Source organism: Lasioglossum baleicum, unplaced genomic scaffold (assembly GCF_051020765.1).
Source record: "Lasioglossum baleicum unplaced genomic scaffold, iyLasBale1 scaffold1185, whole genome shotgun sequence".
Taxonomy (NCBI): domain Eukaryota; kingdom Metazoa; phylum Arthropoda; class Insecta; order Hymenoptera; family Halictidae; genus Lasioglossum; species Lasioglossum baleicum.
Genome location: NW_027470244.1, coordinates 1 through 21,367, shown reverse-complemented (window position 1 = coordinate 21,367; position 21,367 = coordinate 1). Strand labels below are relative to the sequence as shown.

Genomic DNA, 21,367 nt, shown 5'->3' with positions numbered 1-21,367 from the left:
TGCTATACTATAAGATTATAGGTCCACAATCATCATTCGAACTATAATATTAATTGAATATCTCGCCTTAATAGAATTTTAAGCAGAATATTACATTTTACAAATGAATTTGTAAACAAGTTACCGAAGTATTTTGATAATATTTTTAGAGGGAAAAATATAAAGAAACATTTTGTAAATGCATTTAATGAACGTAAAACTGCAGAAATAAAAATATTTTTTTGTAGAAGAAATCACACCTCGAAACACTAACGTTACAAATTGGTGGAAAACAAATAAAATAAGATTTCCTATATTGGCAGAAACACTACGCAGTTACGTAGCGTACATCTGCAACTCAAACTAGTTGTAAGAGACGTTTTTTTATCACTGGTAATATTGCGACAGTTAAGTGAACGAAATTATTATCAGAAAAGGTTCAACAATTAGCATTTTTACATATGAATTTAAAATAAAATATTATTAACACGTGTATTATTTACTTTGTGTATTATTTCACAGTCCCTGTTTTATATTTTATGCTTCTCGAGTAAATTAAGAAATTTCATAATTTTAATTTTATTCTTGGCCGTAGCATTCGAAATCTGCAGTTAGGAAAACTAATCCTCGAACTTTTATAGATTCTAGCGTTTTTTCGAATATTTCGACATTCTCGAGAATAATAAATTTTCGAGATCTCGTCTCGATCTCGTACATAATTCTTGTTTTGTCTCGAATCGAAATTTTCGAGGTCTCGTATACGTTTAGTAATCAGTATATCATTAATCTTCGATGCATCGAGGTGGATTAAATCAATGTAAAAGTATCAAAGTGTATGAAATTAGTAATAAGAATTAGAGTAGTTATCAAGTTAGAATTTTTGGGTTAGGTCTGAGGTGAATTGCGTAATTACCCAAACGTTCGTTTTTGTGTGCGATTAAATTTTTTTAATCACAGACAACTTTCTTTCTCTTTACATTAATTAGTCTACTATTTAAGCTATTCTATCTCTATCCGGATCTTTAGTCCGGCCGTTAAACTTTCAATTAATTTCCAAACAGCAATAGTAGAAATAACAAAAACGTTAATCAAATTATATACATATATATTGTGTTACTGCAAATATATGTATCGTATAATTAATATGTTACATCATTTATATGAACAATATTTATTATAGGTACATAAGCTGCTTATAACCTTTTATTGCCTTAAATATAAAATATGCCTTTTCATATAAAACTTATTATATATTTTTACAATAATTACATTTTTTCCAAATATAAGACATTAATAAGACTGTTCTAAGTAATAAAATAATAAATTTTACATATATGTATGCACTATAAATACATTCATGTATGTACATATTCATACATATAAATTGAGAAAAATATAAATATTTTGACTATTGTAAAAATAGTATAAAATTAAAAGAGACATAAGAGAAAGTAAAGTTCACCACATAATCACATTGATATATTTTTCAAAAACATATTTATTTTGGAAGTGATAAATTTTATTATTATTCTTTTTATGTTACTATTTATTATTATATTTCAAATTGAAAAAGCATAGTTCCATTTTTGTATATTTTCATTGCTATATTGTTTATTTTTATTTCTAAACAAATTATAATTATTTAGGAACGATAAGCTTACTATTGTACTAAGATTTTGATCAATTTTATTGGGTTAAAGCAAAAATATTAATGTAGGAAATCAATGTTTTATTTGATTACTGTTGCGTTCGGATATAGGAGTACTTTTTAAATAACAAAGAATGTTTACCCAACAGAAAGCTGCAATACTAACAAAAGAGACTCGTAATGCTGGTGGTACTAATAAAAAGTTAAGAAATTGAACTGGTAACCAATACATACATGAAGTCTAAAAATGAAAAGTATTCAATTAGACACAAATTTTTTAAATTTTAGTAAGAAAATAATTTAAATTACCTTGAATGTTTGAAAAAATTTGTCTTTGCATTCATCAAGTATATTTGATTTACCCTCCATTAGACTCATACCTAAAATGTTAATGAATATATCACTAATGTGTATCATGAACACACACATGCATATATATATATATATATATATATATGTGATATAAAAAGGAATTAAATACAAACTGATGAAAAAGATCATAATTAATGGTGGTGTAAGAATAAATTGGTCAACCAGAAGTTTTATAAAAACAATTTTCATGGTTTTGCCCTTATAGAACATATCCAACCATTTGTACCTGGCACAAACAATATTAAATGATTTAATTTATTTTTAGTTCATACCAGATTATCAAAAAATTAATATTATAAGAAAAAATGCTTTTGATGCTTCCAAATCATAATGTTACGTTTTAAGTGATAATTATTTTATCGCGATATTTACCATAACGACATTGACAGTAATAAATCCAATGCAAGCGAGTTTTGTATTAATTCAAATGGCAAAGCAGAATAAGCTCACCAAAGACGATAAGTCGAGAGGAGATCAGCGTGCCGATGAATGTGATCGTGCGATCGTCAACCAGTGGACAGACAGTATATTTCATGTTGATACTTTATATACAATAAGTGTCTATGAAAGATTAGTATTATCAAAATCAAACAAGATCAATCATTTACTTATTTGGACAATTTGTTTCTTTCTATACATACACACGCGCGCATTTATATTTATATTTATATTTTAAAATTTTAATGTCACATGCTTATATAACTTTTAATATTGTTATCGACGTTAAATTTCTATTTATACCTTAATTTGTTTCAAATATTTATTTCTTATTTAAAAAAGGTATATATTGATATAATTATAAAGAATATAGTCGGTCGATAATATTTTAATTATTGAACGCGAAATTTATAATAGTTTTTACGTCTGATCCATTATAAATATAATCGCATGCGTCTAATACATAAGGTGCTTTATTAACGATAAAGTAAGTAATCATAAAAGCATAAAGTGATCTTATTTGAACAATAATGTTATAAGTGATAAAAACAGACAAATGATATAAAGCATTGTGTAAAAAGTACAGTTAAATGTAATACCATCCATGTAATACTGGTCCTGCGATGAAACACCCATAAATAGCGTATCGCTTAAGTCGGGCCCAATTATAACATCCCAATTCCATCGAATTATTTTCGTCTAATAGACCCAATTTTTGATTAAACCTTCTTATCCAGATAAACAATGGTCGTTCAATCTCAAATGCAATTTTCTCTTCATTATTTGTTGTGGACGAAAACTATAATCAGATCGAATTATATATATATATATATAATTATTTTCAAAGCACACCTAATAATTGTATTTATATATATTCAATTTACGTAATAACGTTCTAATTTTCCGTGTATTTCTCATTTTTTCTCATTATCGTATTTATTATTATTATTACTATTTGTATACTTCGATCGAACAAAAAGAAATATTACCTTGAATATTCTGTTATAAGTTTGTTGTGTGAATTCGGCACCGGTATAAAAGGAACCATAAACCACAGAACTAAAAAATAGTGGTCTTTTTTGCACAGAACTTCTCAACTTCTGTAATACTCTAGACAAGGACATGATAACGGACAAATTTCTGCAAGTTTTGTATTGTCGTTTGTTTTATTATCTGAAAATTAATACGTTAGATTAGACGGAATAACCGATAAAGTTATTCAGTGCAGAAAATTAGAAGTTTAATATCGATGAATATTATTGAGAGTTAGTAAAGACTAAAGAAAATAAGGAACATTGAACATTGAACATCTGGTAGATTGAAAAATCTATTCTATTATAACAAATGTGATACAATTAATTAAGGATAAAAAAAGAATGTTGTATGCATAGAATAGACCAAACGAGGTAAGAAAGCCGCATTGCGGCAATGCATTAGATAACAAAATCGAAAAGATCTTTCTAAGCTTTCATAAATATAACAATAACAAATAAGAATAACACGTATTAACAAATAATATATGGATATTTTGTAAAACAAATTAAAAAATCGATTATTTAAAACCAAATGATGTTTTCGTCGTTCAAATAGGATACTATTATTTGTTCTTATCTCGAACAACACGTGCTTCTTATATTTCTCAAGTTATTATTTTCTTTTAAATCTTTGTACGTTACCTGTTGAATAATAATACGTACCTCCAAATCTACTTTTTCGAATAAAAATCTTTTCACTTTAGTTTGTCGTAAAAATTGCCTTTCAACTGATCGTTTCTTTTTTTTAAATATTACTTAAATTTTAGAATAATTAAAAGTAGATATATTTTGTCAAAATAATTTTACAAATTATTGCTAAAAGAGAAACTAATATAAATTTGAGAAGAATATTTGATCTTTTATCACTTTCCCTTTCATGTAAAAATCTCTTACTTTGATAACGTAAACGTTAAACGTAACGTAAGGCGCGCTACAAAATATTTCGTCTTAAATAATTGGTCAAATCTCCCAACCTATTTTACGTTATCGAAACTAATGCTTCACGATAGTGAATCAAGATAGTAGGTATAATCCAAGATCACTTTTTTCATTATAATTCTTAAACGAAGATTTTACATTATCTCAAAGAAAATAGTACTCTATACGATGTTAATTACTTACATTCTCGATTATAGCACATGTACTATAAAATATATTTTCAATTGAATATGCAAAAAAAATGTACGTTTAAAACATCACTTCGTTGATGCGTACGCTGTACATGCGTGATCAACTATGAGCACTTAGAAGTAATCAAAATCAATCACGTCTCGGTTATGCCAATTGCTAGTAACTATGATATAGGAAATTATTTAATATCGTACAGTAATATGATAAACTATTTATAAATATTTAAATATTTACAAAACTTCGTGATTTAATAAGTGATAATGTAACAAAACTATAACAAAACATGATAGCAATTACAGATTTTTATTAATTGTAGGTAGCATTTTTATAATTATAGGTAAGGTTATACTTTATCATAAACTTCATAATTAATCATATTCGTAGTAATTTGAGAGTACAACCAGTTGATCCAATCTTCACTTATCACTTTTTCAAAAGTATATTCTTGAAAAACTCGATTACTTTCTACCTATATTACAGCATAAATCATATTTACTCGTAATAGTATTATTTCTGCTGGATAAATAATTTGAAAGAATGATTACCTTCTGAAATCTTAATTTTTCAAACATCTTTATGCTCTCTTCGTTATTAGATTTAATTTTTGCAATGTACTTAGTTGCATTTAATTTTTCAATTCCTAATTTAAAGAAGTTAATTTTATGCAAGCATAAAATTAGTTTGAATAATAGAAAGTAGATAGCACAAAATGCATACCATAAAGTAGCATTAGAATTATTGCTTCCCATCCTCTCTTTTTCCTTCTATAAGTAATATTTGCTATCATAATCCCAACTTCTGCTGTATTTGGCTGGTTTAAATTATTAAAAAATAAATTTGTATCTCCAATCATAGCTTCTAAAATTGATCGATACCAATTCGTCAGTGTAAAAAATGTACTAATAATGTTGAATATAAAGTGACTTCTTATGTACCTATCTCATTTCCAGTTTCAGCACAAACAGTTTTTTCCAAAACTATAAAGGTACATTCTAAAACGAATAAAGGTATATATCTGATATAAGTACATGTTTCAAAATAATATTACTTACTGTCTTGATCCAGATGCCATTGCTTTTGCATTTGAATCTCTTCCTCCAATGTTAAATTATCTGAACCAGTAGAATGTCGTAATTCTGCTGACTTCATCCATTCATGATATCTGAAAATAAAATAATATAATAGAAATAATCGATAATATTAAATAAGAACTTATTATAAAAAAAAAAAAAAGTTACATTAATATTCCAATTATTTTAAAGGAACATAGGAAACGATTTAAAAATGGTGGATATTTTTACTAACATAAACTGAAGTCGATAATCGATAAAAAATACCAGCCTTTTTACGTGTTTCTCCTTATAAGGTACTAAAATCACATTTTTTCCGACAATTTTGGTATATTCATTGTCTCTCATGATTCCAAGTTAATTGACACGAAAATTATTAAAGGAATGAACGAATTGAGAACTTTGAAACTCAGGAGGTTACATTTGTCTTCCTGCCATATTGGATGCAGAGTTTGCAACGATATGATCTAGAATTCCGAAAAAGTACATTTATTTTCTTCAACTTCTCGCTATTTGTAATTTGTCGAGGAATAATTGCAGAATTATAAAGAGTTTGGTAGAAGATGGCTTATAATTTTCCGGGTGTACCAGCGGCCGCTATGCCACCGATGGGTATGCTTGAAAGTGATAACCATATATTTTATATTAGTTTCGCCTGTTCTGTGTCATTTACCGAAATATCCATACTTCATCGCCCTATTTAATGTTACATGTATCTTGCGTTAATTAGAAAAATAAATGTTTTATATTTTCAGGTATAGGAGCAATGAGATCTCTTGCTCCGATTGCGGATGCACAAAGTTTTATGAAGTTAGCAGGCCAAGGATTTCCTCCGTTACCTCCACCGATATCACTGCCTGGAATGAATGATTCTCCTTTAGAATTTAGTACAAATAAGAATCAACCACCCGTAGTTAGAGAAACTTCTGAAGATAATAGTGATAAAAGAAATGAAAAAAGTGACATTCGACGAAAAAGAGAAAACAGAGATAATAGGGATAATCGTGACAACAGAAGGTGGCTTAGCTAATTTTCCTACATAATTTAGTTAATGGAATTGTATTATAATTGTATTATATTTAATATACTATATAATCTTTCTTCTTTAAATAGATCTAAAAGTGATCGGAGTGATCGAAGAGAAAGAGATAGAGAAAGAAGAGAAGAAAGAAACGAAAGAGAGCGAAGAGAAGATCGAAGACCAGAAGATAGAAACAGCATAAATTCTACTAATAGTAATAATAGTCACAATAATAATTCAAATAATAGTGAAGTTCCATCGTCATCGAATACTGGTAATACCCCGAATTTGGGAACACAAATGGAACAAGCAACTGGAGTTTGGGGAATGGGAGTGGGATATCCAGTGATGGGAATGGGCCCAATAGTGCCAATGGGTCCCATGATGGGTGAAATGACTCTTAGTCATCATATGGGACATACTCATAATTATGGGCACATGAGTATGGGAATGATGTCACATGATGGTAGTATGATAAGTGCACAAATATTAGGACCAGAACAAATAATGAACGATGCTGCTCAAATTATGAGTGGTGCTTTACCACCTCCACCAACAACATCGCAAGGTACCAAAGAAATTATACATTGTAAAAGTTGCACACTGTTCCCACCAAATCCAAATGCTCCACCTCCAACAACCAGAGAAAGGCCTCCGGGATGCAGAACAATATTTGTTGGAGGTATTTTCTACTGATTCACATTTGTATATCGTAAGGAAACTTGAAATTAGTATCGTATACTTTCTACAAATTGCTGTAAATTTTTTCTAGGTTTACCAGAAAATATCACGGAAACGATAATTCAAGAAATATTCGAACGATGTGGGGAGATAACTACCTTACGACTTTCTAAAAAAAACTTTTGTCATATACGTTTTGTACTAGAGACTAGTGTTGATTCAGCAATTTATTTATCTGGATATAGAGTTAGAATAGGATCTAGCGGTGATCCCGCAAATACAGGAAGGCTTCATGTAGATTTTGCACAGGTTGGTAATTATGATACACACAATTGCTTAAAGAGAAAGTACTTGTTTGTCTATTCATTCTGTGGTAAAATATATAGGCTAGAGATGACCAGTATGAATGGCAGTGTAGACAACGTCAACTACAGAGAGAACAACGTCACAGAGAAAGGGTTGAAAAGGAAAGACAAAGGGCACCATCCAGTCCTCCTCCAGTAGTACATTATACAGATCATGAAGCATCAAATATTTGTGAGAAAATCAAACAAGATGATACATTTATGAAAGCAGTGCAAGTGAGTAATCATTACTGTAGAGATATTTGTTACATAAAACATTTATGTACTGTTAAGTGTTTCTGCAGACAAAAACTTTTGAATTCCAGAAAAGACGTTTTGTCATGTTACAAAACAAGCGCATTAAATCATTCCAGGTTGTCGTAACATGGCTCGAGCGTGGGGACTGTACCAAACGCAACGCTAACACATTTTATTCGATGATTCAGTCAACGAATTCTCATGTTCGAAGATTACTGACAGAGAAAGTTGCGTACGAAGAGGAACTTCAAAAGGCAAAGGAATTAATGAAGGGGAGAATGCAAGGACTCTTAATACAATGTACGTCTATATAATCTATATATATGTATATATATATTTTTTTTTCTATAACATAGCTCTGTACCACTGTACATTATTTATGTACACAAGAGCAAATCTACATACATATTGCTTTGTCTGGTAAGTTTTTTTTTTATCGTAAAATAAGGATTCTATGATTCTTTGAGTATTCGATACAAGAAATGCCAAAATGCGATTGCGTCAGAATTTGGCGTATCTTATAACACAAATGCGTACTTCCTTTCGTTGTACGCTTAGTAAATTCTTAGCTGCCACATAATAGCTGAGTTAAGTTACAAAGTACATATATAAAATATGTAGAATTTGCTATAGTAATCTCAAAGGTACGCCACTTTTCACATTAAAGATTCTGTCATTTCTGAAGACAAATACACGAGATCAAATAAAATTTTTTACATTGAAAATTACATCGTCGATCTTGTGGTATCGAATCTCGGTCGTTAAAAAATTCATCATCGTTGAGATTCAACATCAGATTTATTGTAAGGAATTTATTATGTAACGAGTGTATTGTGGTCAATGCACGATCAGGACAACTCGATAGAAGGATCAAAGACAGTAGGAGAAAATAAGGTGGGTGAAGATATCCTGTCTTCTGATTCTAGGCTCTAATGATTGAACGAAAGAGCACAAATACTACAAAAATTCATTTTATAGAAACATAGTGTACCTAAAAATTGCATGCTTGCAATGCTAAGGATTAAGGGTGATGGGCTAAATATTTGTTGTGGAAATGATATTGTGCTATGATTCCTAAATGTTTTGCTCATCTATCGGTTAATTTGATAGGATAATATTTTATACATATGATTACGAATAATTTGTGATTAGCTTAGAGTATTGACTAAAACAAAAAAAAGTCAGTGGAATCTTAGCATAAAATCATCTGTTTAACGTTGGAAGCCTCTACATATTGTAAGTTGTTAGGAGTATTGTGCAGATTTTCTTAAGGAAAATAAGCACTAATCGTGATCCATTGATCTACTGATTGGCAGCCAAATTACAAGACCTCTGAAATGGATCCTTGATCGACGGTGAAAACATTTTTGAAAAATATTGTACTCGGATAAGTAATTTCATGACACAATTGCTTAGCACGCTATATAGAGTAATTTTCTAAAGAGAGAGAGAGAGACAGAGAGAGAGAGAGAGAGGGGAAATAGGTGTTCAGATAATGTTAAAGTCATATAATGTATTTTGGAAGGAAACATTCGAATTTAAATAATATAAAAACATTGTTGGGTATATAGGCGACACTTATGATACTGTGACAATATTGCAAAGAATATGTTAGAAATTATGTATGTATTACATACACGACACGCGCGCACATATCACACATACACACATACATACATATAGATGATTTTAAAGAGAGTTACATATTAGATCAACACGAATGTAGAGTTTAAAGCAGGGTATACAACAGAAGATTTGTTGTGTTTTTGTATGCAACATGCGACCATGTCATCAACAGTCAGTCAGATTGAACGCGTCTTTACTGCGGCCAGCCACAAGAAGGTCTGGGATCACTTCACAAAGGCTCAACGGAAGAACATCGAAATGTGGAAGAAACAATCCTCGGTATGTATTTGCATTCCCATGTTAGTAGCCCGTGTCCAGTACGTTACTTTTTTTATAATTAGACAACAGTAATCATCGACAAAGTCTTATGTGTCACAAAGCGCTTCTTTATGCGAATGCACATTCATCCATACGCCAGGCACACGCGTTTTGCAAACACATTTTTTCCAAAAGGAGGTAAGTAGTAATCGAAAGTATGAATGACTTTGTTGCGTCTAGTCAGGCGTGCATCATAACAATGATGTATAATCGATGTTTAAACTTTTTGGGACATAAAATTATGGAACATAAAAGGTAAAGGATAGTTTTCTTCATTTGAATTGGACGGATACCATTGACTGGAGCTTAAACAGGTAACACCCGAATCAACAACAATTTCTAATTTAAAATGTGATTTTCATTTTGTTAAGCAGATTTCTTATCTTATGCTAATAAGAGCAGAAATATAAAAGTGGCAACATAGATATATTTCGCATAAATCTACTCATTTTTTTTATTTTAAAGATAGGTATGCTTGATCAAGGTACACACATACACACAAACACATATATAAATATATAAGCAAAGGCATTATGTATATATATAAATGATATATATATATATATATATATGTATATGTATCATTTATATATAATATATATATATATATATATTTATTTATTTATTTATTTACTTATTTAGTTATTTATTTGAACTTTTCTATGCAATGTTCTTTAGGTAAGCACCATCCAGGTGATTTCTCAAAAATATAGATTTTTACCTCAAAAATAAACTATCCTCGTTCGTTATAAAAATTATCTTACATGCATATTAAAACCGATTTTCTCTTATAGGAGATCATCTTTCGTAATACATAAAATTCTGAAAAACAATCGTATGTTGTATAAGGTCAAAGCTAAAGAAACTTTTTCAATTTTTTACCTATTGCGATATTTAAAAAAAGGAAAAAAGAAAAAAAAAAAAAAAAAGAAAACAAAAAGAGGAGAGATGTACGTGTGTGCGTGTGTGTGTGTATATATATAAATAAATAAATAAATAAATATATATATATATATATACACATACACATATAGGCATGTTTTTGGATGTTGTTTTTGTCGATAAATATGTATAGAAACAAACTCAGTGATGATTTTTCGTTACGATAGGAAATTAAAGCAGTACAACTGGAAGAATCTTTAATGGAAGGTGAAGGTGAAATGGAAGTTTCCGATTCGGAAGAAGAACCGCAACGGAAAAAAATGCGCAATCAATCGGACACACACGATGATATGGAAAGATTGCAAACATTGAAGGAGGAGAATGATAGTCTTCGATGTCAGTTAGAAGCATATAAGAACGAAGTATGCGACGGCTTTGATCTACCGTTTAACTCACAATACGAAAGAATCGTCATCCAAATGAAAAAAAGGGAGAGGGAGAGAGAGAGATACATTTTTATATTTCGTAGGTGGATTTGCTAAAATCCGAGACAAAAAGTGAAATAGACGCAAAGGATAAACAAATGAAGATGTTGCAACAAACTTTGAAAGGCATGCAGGAACAATTGATGCAATCGCGGAAACAACAAGCGCAAGATGATCAGAAAATTAAAGATTTGACTGTAAAATTAAATGCTACGAAGAAAGAAGAACCTCGAGAGAGCGAAGTAATAACTTTGGATAAAGATGATGACGTCAACGAGGAACCCCGAACTCCGAAACAGTTGGTTTTAATGTCTAGCTTTGTACAAATCACCCAAAAGGATGCTAAGTTAATAGGTAATTTCCATGAATGATCCTATGAATTCTTAGCTGTTTAAAGCTTTATGTATGATCCGATAAATCAATCTTATTATGATTGTAGGATTAATAGCAACGTTTTTACATATTCATCCATTTGGTGCAAGTGTAGATTATTTGTGGTCTTACTTACAAAAAATGGAACTGGTATCAAACCAAATGAAGTAGAGGCATTGATGCAACGATTTCCCCAAGTTTTTAAACAGGATTTATTTGGTATTGGAGCAAACATGGAAAGACGTTGGCAATTTTCAGGTTTTAATGTTTATCGCAGTCACTGATTCATGTGTAACAATGATTAACTTCAACAAGAGTTTAACAAAATATCTATTAAAGAATTTTGTAATATCATTATGTTATGACGTTTCATAACATATGACATGATAAATTTTTATTGTGATACTTTTAATTCTTGTAGCATATCTTTAGTTCGTAATTTTGTTTTTAAGTAAGACACTTGTAAATAAAATTGATCAATTTTAAAGATTTTGAAAGCAAATTGGTATATTCTAGCTTGAGAGCTTAAAAGAATACACGTTGCTTAATAATAAGCATTAATTTGATTCATTAAGAAAGAACGAACACGAATTTGTCATTAATTTAAAATAAAGATCATATACATCTTATCTCAAGTGAAGTTTCAATGTAACAGTAGTAATAAAAGTGTTTTGAAAGTTTCTCATTGATAAATCAAAGTTTCATATTTTGTTCCTTACATATTTTTTACGATTCACATAGATCAGATTAAAAAATAAACGGTACCCACATAACAGCGTATCATTTAGTAGCAAATTATTAAAGTGACACGAAATCCCATTTCAAGTTTAAATCTACTCGTCACGTGATCAGAAGATCAGTGACGTCATGATTTAGCATTTGACATTCGATATGTCAACGCTAGCTAGGAAAGCGGTGACTCACGAGCGTAACCAAATTCAACGTCATCCGTACGTGACATACGTAGTAAAGAGTTGATTGGTCGTGGGCTGAAACCGAAAGGAGGTGTATGGTTGTTAACATGACGCGACAATGTGACGTTACTTCGTTACATTGATCAAATAACCATATTTATATATCAGATAGTTAAAAAATATAAGAAATAATAAAATGGGAGGAAACTGGAAATGAACGGTAATACATATAACACTGATTTCTTTAAAATAATTCTCCGTGTATTTCTTTTCTTATGCTTGCGTGCATGCATGCTTGTTTGCGCATGTTACACATTATCTATACTTGATTAGCTTACTACTGGCTTTTTCTTTTATTCTAACAATACAGTCTTGTTTAAACTATATTACAAAATTTAAAAAGCACAACGTACGAAAATATTCACTATGAATCATCCGCGAATACAAAACAATATTTTGACGTTGTCGTATTATTACATCGTATATTGGAATGCCAGCTCTTAAACGGTCAACGATTCCTTTTACATCATAAATCAGTGACGTCAAATTCGCTACGCTTGCAGGCATTTTCTTGATAACTTCGCTGGTAATACTAAGTAGGAGCAAGAAGAAGTTAGATATTATTTAAGATTTTTTTCTCTGGCAAAAAAGTGATATAATACAGTAATAAGCTTATTACTTATAATAATGTGTTTATATATTGCAATTATCCCTATTGGTCGTGTAATCAACTTTACTTATATATAAATTTGCAAATAAGTGATTATATGTATGAAAATAACAAATTTAATATTTGTTAGGTTATATAACCTATTTAATTTTACTCTCTGTAATTGATCGTTTCCAGTAATAGTGACATCCTGTGTATGTAACATTACGAAATAATGAGTTCAATGAATTATTACGATATACTTGGTTGTACCAAGGAATCGACAATCGAAGATATAAAATGCGCGTATCGTGCATTAGCTTTAAAGTTTCATCCGGATAAAAATACATCAGAATTTGGTTCTACAAAGTTTCAGCGTGTTTTAAAAGCTTGGCATGTTCTGAGTGATCCTAAATTGAAAGAAGAGTATGATATTATACAACAGCAAGAAGAATTAGATTCGGAAGATGTCTTAATATACGCAAAAGTATCAGTTAACGAGTTAGAAACAATGGATAGCAGCGAAGATACATTGATGTATCATTGCAGATGTGGAGGATTGTACTGTATTCAAAAAGAATACGTAGAAAAAAAGAATCAAACGATACATGTTTCTTGTTTGGAATGTACGTTTCTTATTATTGTCGAAACATAGTATATGTATATAAAGATCGGAAGACATCAAAATATAAGGTGAATAACACAAGACTTAAAATGCAGCAACATTTTCTATTTCTTATAAAAAATGATACAACAGATAACACATCATTACAAATATAAACTATTGAGCAATATACAAATAAAAACACGATCCTTAAAGTATCCTAGGTTCAATAATAAAAATTGCATTTACACGAATCGTGTTTTACATTGACAATTGAATTTACAAGATTTATTGTCGATTAGAAAGAACTGTTTATATAGCTTATGTAATTTCTATGACAGAGACTGTATAAAAAACTAATTTACTATAAAAATCTGTAAATTTATAACTTATTACAAATTTATTAATATTTGTAACTTCAGACAAATTTATAACTTATTTGTGTTTATTCACACATGATAACTGAGTCTATGTTATTCAGTTGATTCGTGCATATTGCACAGGGTAGATTTGCAACTCTTATTATTGCACCATGGCAAAACCAGACTTGTTACTAATGTCAAAATTAATACATTTTATTTAAATATAGACAATCCAATTAAATTACTATCACGAATATTCAATTAACCCTGGTTGTCTAATCAGTGAACAATAAATAGTGAATGACTTTCGAACGTGTTACGCAAAGAAAATTAATCAAATACTATATTCACAAGTATTTGATAACAAAAAAGATATAGAGGTATGTTTTCTTGCATAATTACATTTATATAATCATTTTTCATAATTTATTATATCTCTATATCGTTATGTAATTTATGTTATCATATCATAATTTATTATTTTTCTTTATATTTATTGAATGCTTATAAAAATAATAAAAAGTCCATATTGCAATATAATATAGACAAATTAAGAATTTTAATAAAACTTTCTGTACAATAATTTGATTTTGCATGTACTATTGATACATTATTCTTCTCTTGAAACATACAATTGTACATGCAATTGTAACATGTAACTGTATTTGTAACAAAGTAATAGAACTCATAGTATAAAATATTATTTCATATTTTTTTAAATTTCTATTCAACTATACAATTTAAGGTCCCTTTATGATGTATATAACGTAAATAATTATGATAAACACATACTTGTGTGTGTGTATATATATATATATATATAGATATGTATATATACATATACATATATATGTGTGTGTGTGTGTGTGTGTTTGTCATAAATTAATAGATATAAAAAAATAGTGAAGTTAATGAAATTTTCTTTTATGTTTGAAGCAATAACGTGAATACTTGTTTTCTCTACGTAACACGTTCATTAATATTCTGATTAACGAGCAATATAAAAAAAATGGTCCAAGTTCCAATGTAATATAATGTAACATTAATGTCAATAAAGTGCTAGAAATCGCTATAGTTCCTCCAAAACATATCTTTAAACAAAAGTTATTTATGAGTTATATAATTGTATGATTTCGTATGAATATATTGCTGTTTGCATGAACAATTTAGATGATACAATAAAAACTGATGTAGATGGAACAAAATGGATAAAAAGCAATAGCATTTCTTTTGTTAAAAAGTTATTAAACATTGATTATATCATCCAATAAATTATGCACAATTCCCATAATAATTAATTTAATTAACATAAATGAAAAATTTAAATAAGCCATACAAAGTATAGCAAAGTACTTATTTTACAAAGAATATTTTTACCAATATGGTCATTTCCATCCCTTTTTTTGTTTTCATATCCGAATTTATTATTAATTCCAATTCTTTGTTCTTTTGTTTTCTTCTTTTCATTCCTTTTACCTTTTTTTTTTTTAATTTTTTTTAAAATTTTTTTTTTTTTAATTTTTTTTTTCAAAATGTGAGATTCTTTAAGCGATATTTTTTCATCTATAAGCTTGACAAATGTGGTACGAAATCTTTTGTTTTTTTTTTTTTCTTTTGTAATTTAAAAATACTTTCCTAAACGCCCATAAAAATCGTTATGTGGAGATAATGTTCATGGTGGGCTATCTTCCATTTAAATTACTAGCGATTTCTTTTAAATTTTATAACAGCAGTAATACAGTAATACACTTATAAGCTCCTCGTTCTCCATAATTTGTTGAGTCTTTGAAATCTCATATTTGTACACCACGATTACACTCCATAATTAATATAATTAATGCCTTCAGTTTAAATGGTCTACCACTTTGGAGATCATTTGTAACAACTACCGATTCACCGTCTAACTTTTTGCGATCTCTCGTAAAATTATCGACATACATTCTTATCACAATCACACCACGTAATACATGAATCATTGTACAATAGATTGGTTACGCTACCTAATCAGAGTATGTACAGAGGTCATAGGAGAGGGCAGTTTTGTCCACAGAAAAGTACACTATTTTACCTCTACATCAAAGTCGAGAACAAGCAGTTTGGTCTCTTCTGTGCCGTTACGACTACCCACTGCACACACCAGTTTTGTATCACTTGCACGTATTCTCCACACAACACCACCACTTCCGCCGCTTTCGAGAGCAACCAAGTTTCTTATAAAATCACCTAAACACATGACGAAAACTTTAGGAGTTCATTAAAAAATTAATTTAGAAAATAAAAAGGAAAGAAAAACAGCAGCAGCAAAAAAGGCACACGCACCAGTTTTAACATCCCACAGTTTAACTGTACCATCATCGGATGAAGTAATTACAAAATGACTGTTAAATTGAAGGCAGGTGACAGCAGACTGATGCTTATTTGGACCAGATAAAGTTTGAAGGCAGTGACCACTAACAATATCCCATACTTTAACAGTTGAATCTGCATTTCCAGATACTAAGATATTATTACGTAGTTCCATTCCTGATGTAAGAGACTGATGTCCCATTAATGTATGTCTACATGCACCAGTTTCAACCTCCCATACTCTTATACTTGTATCCAGAGAACCGCTAACAACATGTACACCATCAAACTAATAAGAAGAAAAAAAGGCCAGCATTAATATTTCTTGATACATTGCTTACATATAAATAAATTTCATACTGTTTAGGGTACGTCTTCTAAAACTTTTGAGACTTTATATCTTGCAATTTATAACTGTTTTTCTTTAATGAACCGAGAGTATAAAAATAAGAAACAAAATCTCCTTAGCAAGTAAAAGCTACTCCAAACCACAAATAGCGTTAGTTTAAGAAAAATGATAAATTATATAATATTTATTTTATGTTTATGTGCGTGTATATGTGAGTATGTGTAAAGAGGGGCACATGTATATACCATTATATGTGCATATTTGTGTACAAATTTGATTAACCCTTACTTGAAGAGAATAAACACGATTTGTATGTCCTTGTAAAGTATGAAGGCACTCCTCGCGTTCTGGATTCCAAACCTTAACCATATAATCGTAAGCGCCACTGACCACTAATTTTCCATCATATTGCACACATCTAACAGCTGCCAAATGGCCCACAAGTACATGTAAACATTCGCCAGTATCCACTTGCCATACCCTTAAAGTTGCATCTCTACTACCACTGACTACTTTATTACCATGTAGATGCATACACCTCACTGTTGATGTATGTCCATATAAAGTATGAATACACTGACCAGTTTCAGCATTCCATACTTTCAAAGTACGATCTGTACTACCGCTAATTACTGTAGTACCAGACATTTGTGAGGACCATACACCACCAGTATGTCCAACTAATGTTCTCAAACACTGTAAAAAAGGAAAAATGTTGAAATGTAAAAGATGAGAGTGTATAAAAAGGAAAACTATAATTTCATAACATAAATTCATTTTTACAATTACAACAATTTTTTCCTTACTTTGCCTGTAACGGCAGACCATACTTTAAGAGTATTGTCATCGGAGCCGCTTACTATCCGATTACCAGAAAACTGAAGACACGTTATGACATGATCATCGTGCCCTTTTAGAACTTTGGGCGTACGAATCGGTTTCGTCCTCCAATTCATCTTTATGTTGTGTTGTCTCATGTACGCTTGTTTCCACGGGGATGAACAATTATTGGAATTTCTACAATTCTTACGTTTGATTGGAGGCAAGTCTTTTAAATCTTCTATACCAGCTGCTCTGCATTTCTCTTTCCACAACAAATTATCGTCAGCGAGAAATCGCCAATTACGGCATGTTTGCGCGGCGCGTAAAAGATCCCTGGGTTCTAAGAAAGCTAATACCGACAAAGCCAATTCTTTTGGCAACAATGATATAAAGTCTCTTTGAAATTGAGGTTCAATGACCTGCATCATATGTCGTACTTGAGTTGGTTCACATCGTTCAATTAATTCATCTATAGCTAGCATTCTTTCCGCATTTGACCATCTCTAAAATTCCAATGTCTTTAGTATTTATGTCATTTAAAAAAATGAAAGAATTTTCTGAATGAAATAACTTAAGTTTATTATACCTGAAACTGAAGAAGCCAATTACTCATTTCTGGCGGAGGATTATCTTTTGTTGGGATAACACACCTCATATGTTTATTTTTATCGTCCAATTTCTTAACAATCCTACAAATAAAAGTACTTGTACACTATAAAATATTTCAAAGTTTCCTTTCTAAAAATCAAATTCCTTTCATCGAGAATTTTTCTTCGATTATACTTACATCGAATGGGATTTATCCTCTGGGTTAAGCTTTTTACAAGGTAAACTGGATTCAGTTTCACTTTTACGTTTCCTTTGTGGCTGAACAACATCCAAAGGTACACAAGTATGTAAAATGGGGCTATGTACTCGTTGTGTAAGTGACTGTGGCTGAGATGATGATAGCGAGCAGTTGTTACTTTCAAGATCAGGTTCACATTCTGCATCACAAAATATTCCAGTATCACTGATCTGAAATTAAATTTATCTGGCTGTATTAACATGTAAATTATTTTTAACGTAACAACTCGTACAAAAATAAAACTCACTTCACTTTCTTCTTCGCTAGTGTCATCCTCCTCTTCCTCCTCGCCATCTTCCCCATAATCTTCTGATTCTTCATCTTGTGCTAACAGAGAATGCATAGGTTCTAAAGAACTAGGTCCTGGAACACCTTCAATGCCCTCTATAGGACTTGGACTTGTACCACCTGTTTTATTATCAGTTATTTTATTAGACGACGAAGAAGGGACAGACATCACTGGCTTATGTCTGATATATATTGTATTACCTGGATATACAAAAAAAATTTGTTTAATCTTTCCCATGGCAGAAATAATTTTATTATTTCTATTTTATTACATGTAATATAAACATTTAAAAAAAAAAAAAAAAGGTTATGTGTAAAGTTTAAAATTTTTGGAATTTGCTTTCTCATTATACTAATTTAATCATTGCAATAAATTATATTCTTTTTTGAATAATATATGCATAAAAAATTACGTAAAATATTTTCATTTAAACCATTATAGCCTGTTATTTAGTTGAAATAAGAAATTCTTGTTTCAGGTATATCTTGAGCAATGATTCATATATTATCAACTCCTTTGTACAAATAGATGTAAATCAGAAAAGATACGAAAGTATCATTATAAAGAAAGAAAGAAAAAAAAAAAAAAAAAAAAAAAAGAAAAAAAGGAAAAAGAATAAAATTATAAATTAAAGAACTTATGAGAAAAGATAGTTTAATATTTGAAGTTTCTCTAGAAAGTTTTAAAATTTAGCTAAAAATTTAATAGAAAAGAAAAAAAGACACGAAAGATGTTTTACTATCAATTACATAAAGAAAAAGAAAAATTTTCCAAAATATACGAAACTCCTAACCTTAGACAAATTCTAAAACCAAGTTAGATTCGGAACATAGCCTAGAATAATAAAAGGAAGGACCGGTTAGCCACACCCTTAATTTTCATAAGATTGTTACGAAAGACAAAGGAATAATGTAGAATGTTAGAGTTGAACAAACAATTCATACTTAGATCAAACGTTTCTCCTCAGTGGCTTCCTTATTGTAAAACTACTATATAACGATGATCCAAGTTGCTTAGTTTCGATTACTGTTTCTATCATATGGTCGCGGCACGCATTTTTCGTATGTCGGTATTTTGTTAGGTTAGAATAGAATAAAGTTAATTTTTGGACTAAAGATTTAGGCCAACACGAATGTTGAAACAAAAATAAGTAATAGGTATAAACACAGAAAAAGATCCATCGGTAGTTCTCGGTACCTCCGAGGTTTTTATCTCTTCGGACTCAGTGCTTCGTAGACAGGTAGCTGTTGCACATGCGTTTCCATCCATAAGCCGCATATTCATCGTTTACTTTCTCACTGTTATTCTGTGATTAAATTCATACATTTGAATTATGCCGTACTTTCCATGAACATAAGAATCGTGACAATAAACTCAATAATCGATTTCAATAATTTCTTGTTCTATTTTCATAATCCCTAATTATCACTTAAAACATTCACTTTGGAACAGTAGGAATCAAGTATTTGTTTATTTACAATTTGTATTTATCGTTTATCAAATTTTCATCTACAAATTAATGTCATAAATCATTTAGAAAGATTTACGAATCCTTATTCGTACACGCGCACATATACACACACACACACACACACACAACATACACGCGCAAACACAAACATATGTATATATATTATATATTAATTAAAGTATCAAAGTTACTTCCTTTTTTTTGTTTACGTATTATGCTTTATGTACGAATATCCATTCAATTGATTCGAACGGGAATTTGTGAACGGGACATTATTTAACATTGCACATCATTAAGAACGCGACAAATGATATATATGTATATATATATATATATATATACATATATATGTATATATACACAATACTTTCGAGCATTACTTTAAAAATGTATTAGTGAGATATGTGATATGTCAAACGGTGACGTCAGACAACCGAATTTTGAAGGTTATCAAACGACAGAAAAGTTGGAGTTTTAACATTGATTAGAGTTAAGGAAAATAGAATATCTTATTGATGCGGTAGATCGCCGTCTCGATCGCCGTTTCTTTTTATTTTTTCGAGACGTTGCGTCTCATCGTGACGGTGAACTACCGTATAAATATTCTATAATTTTAGAATAAAATAAAGGTTAGGTACAATTTAAAGTAATACAATGGCTTCAGGTACAATATTGCAGGTAAGCTGTTTAAACATTATCTTTTTATTGCTTCTATTATTACTAAACTAGTAGCTACGATTATAAGTATATTTTTATTTCATAGAAAGCTATAGATCTAGTTACCAGAGCTACTGAAGAGGATCGTAACAAAAATTATGAGGAAGCACTTAGGTTGTATGAACATGCCGTTGAATATTTCTTACATTCTATTAAATGTATGAATGTTATCAGGTTTCTTTCATGATATATTTTCCATTTACAATAATCTTATTAAAAGAATTATCTTTTAAATTATACTATTATTAATATTTGGGTAGACGAAGCACAGGGTGATAGAGCTAAGGAAAGTATAAGAGCAAAATGTACTCAATACTTGGAGAGAGCTGAAAAATTGA

The 21,367-nt window shown here is 30.0% G+C and overlaps 4 protein-coding genes across 4 annotated transcripts; 2 read left to right on the top strand and 2 right to left on the bottom strand.

The window, feature by feature from the left end:
• Window positions 1-1,700: 1,700 nt before the first annotated feature.
• Window positions 1,701-3,561, bottom strand: LOC143220558 (PXMP2/4 family protein 4-like). Its single transcript, XM_076446179.1, has 5 exons — window positions 3,427-3,561; window positions 3,037-3,236; window positions 2,113-2,225; window positions 1,937-2,007; window positions 1,701-1,868 (listed from the first exon to the last, which is right to left on the bottom strand). Exons 1-5 carry the CDS (start codon window positions 3,559-3,561, stop codon window positions 1,701-1,703), a joined length of 687 nt encoding a protein of 228 aa, XP_076302294.1.
• A 2,674-nt stretch (window positions 3,562-6,235) lies between these two features.
• Window positions 6,236-11,943, top strand: LOC143220553 (ecto-NOX disulfide-thiol exchanger 2-like). Its single transcript, XM_076446173.1, is given in 11 exon segments — window positions 6,236-6,284; window positions 6,428-6,689; window positions 6,786-7,375; window positions 7,466-7,683; window positions 7,761-7,955; window positions 8,093-8,276; window positions 9,775-9,881; window positions 11,030-11,224; window positions 11,332-11,641; window positions 11,727-11,804; window positions 11,807-11,943. Coding segments are annotated over 11 exon segments (2,325 nt in total).
• A 1,514-nt stretch (window positions 11,944-13,457) lies between these two features.
• Window positions 13,458-13,877, top strand: LOC143220550 (uncharacterized). The gene has a single exon (XM_076446170.1). It carries the CDS (start codon window positions 13,458-13,460, stop codon window positions 13,875-13,877), a length of 420 nt encoding a protein of 139 aa, XP_076302285.1.
• A 2,370-nt stretch (window positions 13,878-16,247) lies between these two features.
• On the bottom strand, window positions 16,248-19,009 carry LOC143220554 (F-box/WD repeat-containing protein 7-like). The gene is made up of 7 exons (XM_076446175.1): window positions 18,800-19,009; window positions 18,493-18,722; window positions 18,292-18,394; window positions 17,690-18,208; window positions 17,172-17,579; window positions 16,508-16,823; window positions 16,248-16,411 (listed from the first exon to the last, which is right to left on the bottom strand). Exons 1-7 carry the CDS (start codon window positions 19,007-19,009, stop codon window positions 16,248-16,250), a joined length of 1,950 nt encoding a protein of 649 aa, XP_076302290.1.
• Between the last annotated feature and the right edge of the window lie 2,358 nt (window positions 19,010-21,367).

Bases quoted from the DNA above. Each gene is read 5' to 3' on its own strand.
- LOC143220550 (XM_076446170.1), top strand. From the start codon at position 13,458: ATGAGTTCAATGAATTATTACGATATACTTGGTTGTACCAAGGAATCG.
- LOC143220554 (XM_076446175.1), bottom strand. From the start codon at position 19,009: ATGTCTGTCCCTTCTTCGTCGTCTAATAAAATAACTGATAATAAAACA. The intron at 18,723-18,799 runs GTGAGTTTTATT...ATTTAATTTCAG, and splicing joins CTAGCGAAGAAGAAAGTGAA to ATCAGTGATACTGGAATATT. The intron at 17,580-17,689 runs GTAAGGAAAAAA...CCTTTTTTACAG, and splicing joins GGTCTGCCGTTACAGGCAAA to TGTTTGAGAACATTAGTTGG.
- LOC143220558 (XM_076446179.1), bottom strand. From the start codon at position 3,561: ATGTCCTTGTCTAGAGTATTACAGAAGTTGAGAAGTTCTGTGCAAAAA. The intron at 3,237-3,426 runs GTAATATTTCTT...ATCTGATTATAG, and splicing joins CTTATAACAGAATATTCAAG to TTTTCGTCCACAACAAATAA. The intron at 2,008-2,112 runs GTTTGTATTTAA...TTAACATTTTAG, and splicing joins AATTATGATCTTTTTCATCA to GTATGAGTCTAATGGAGGGT.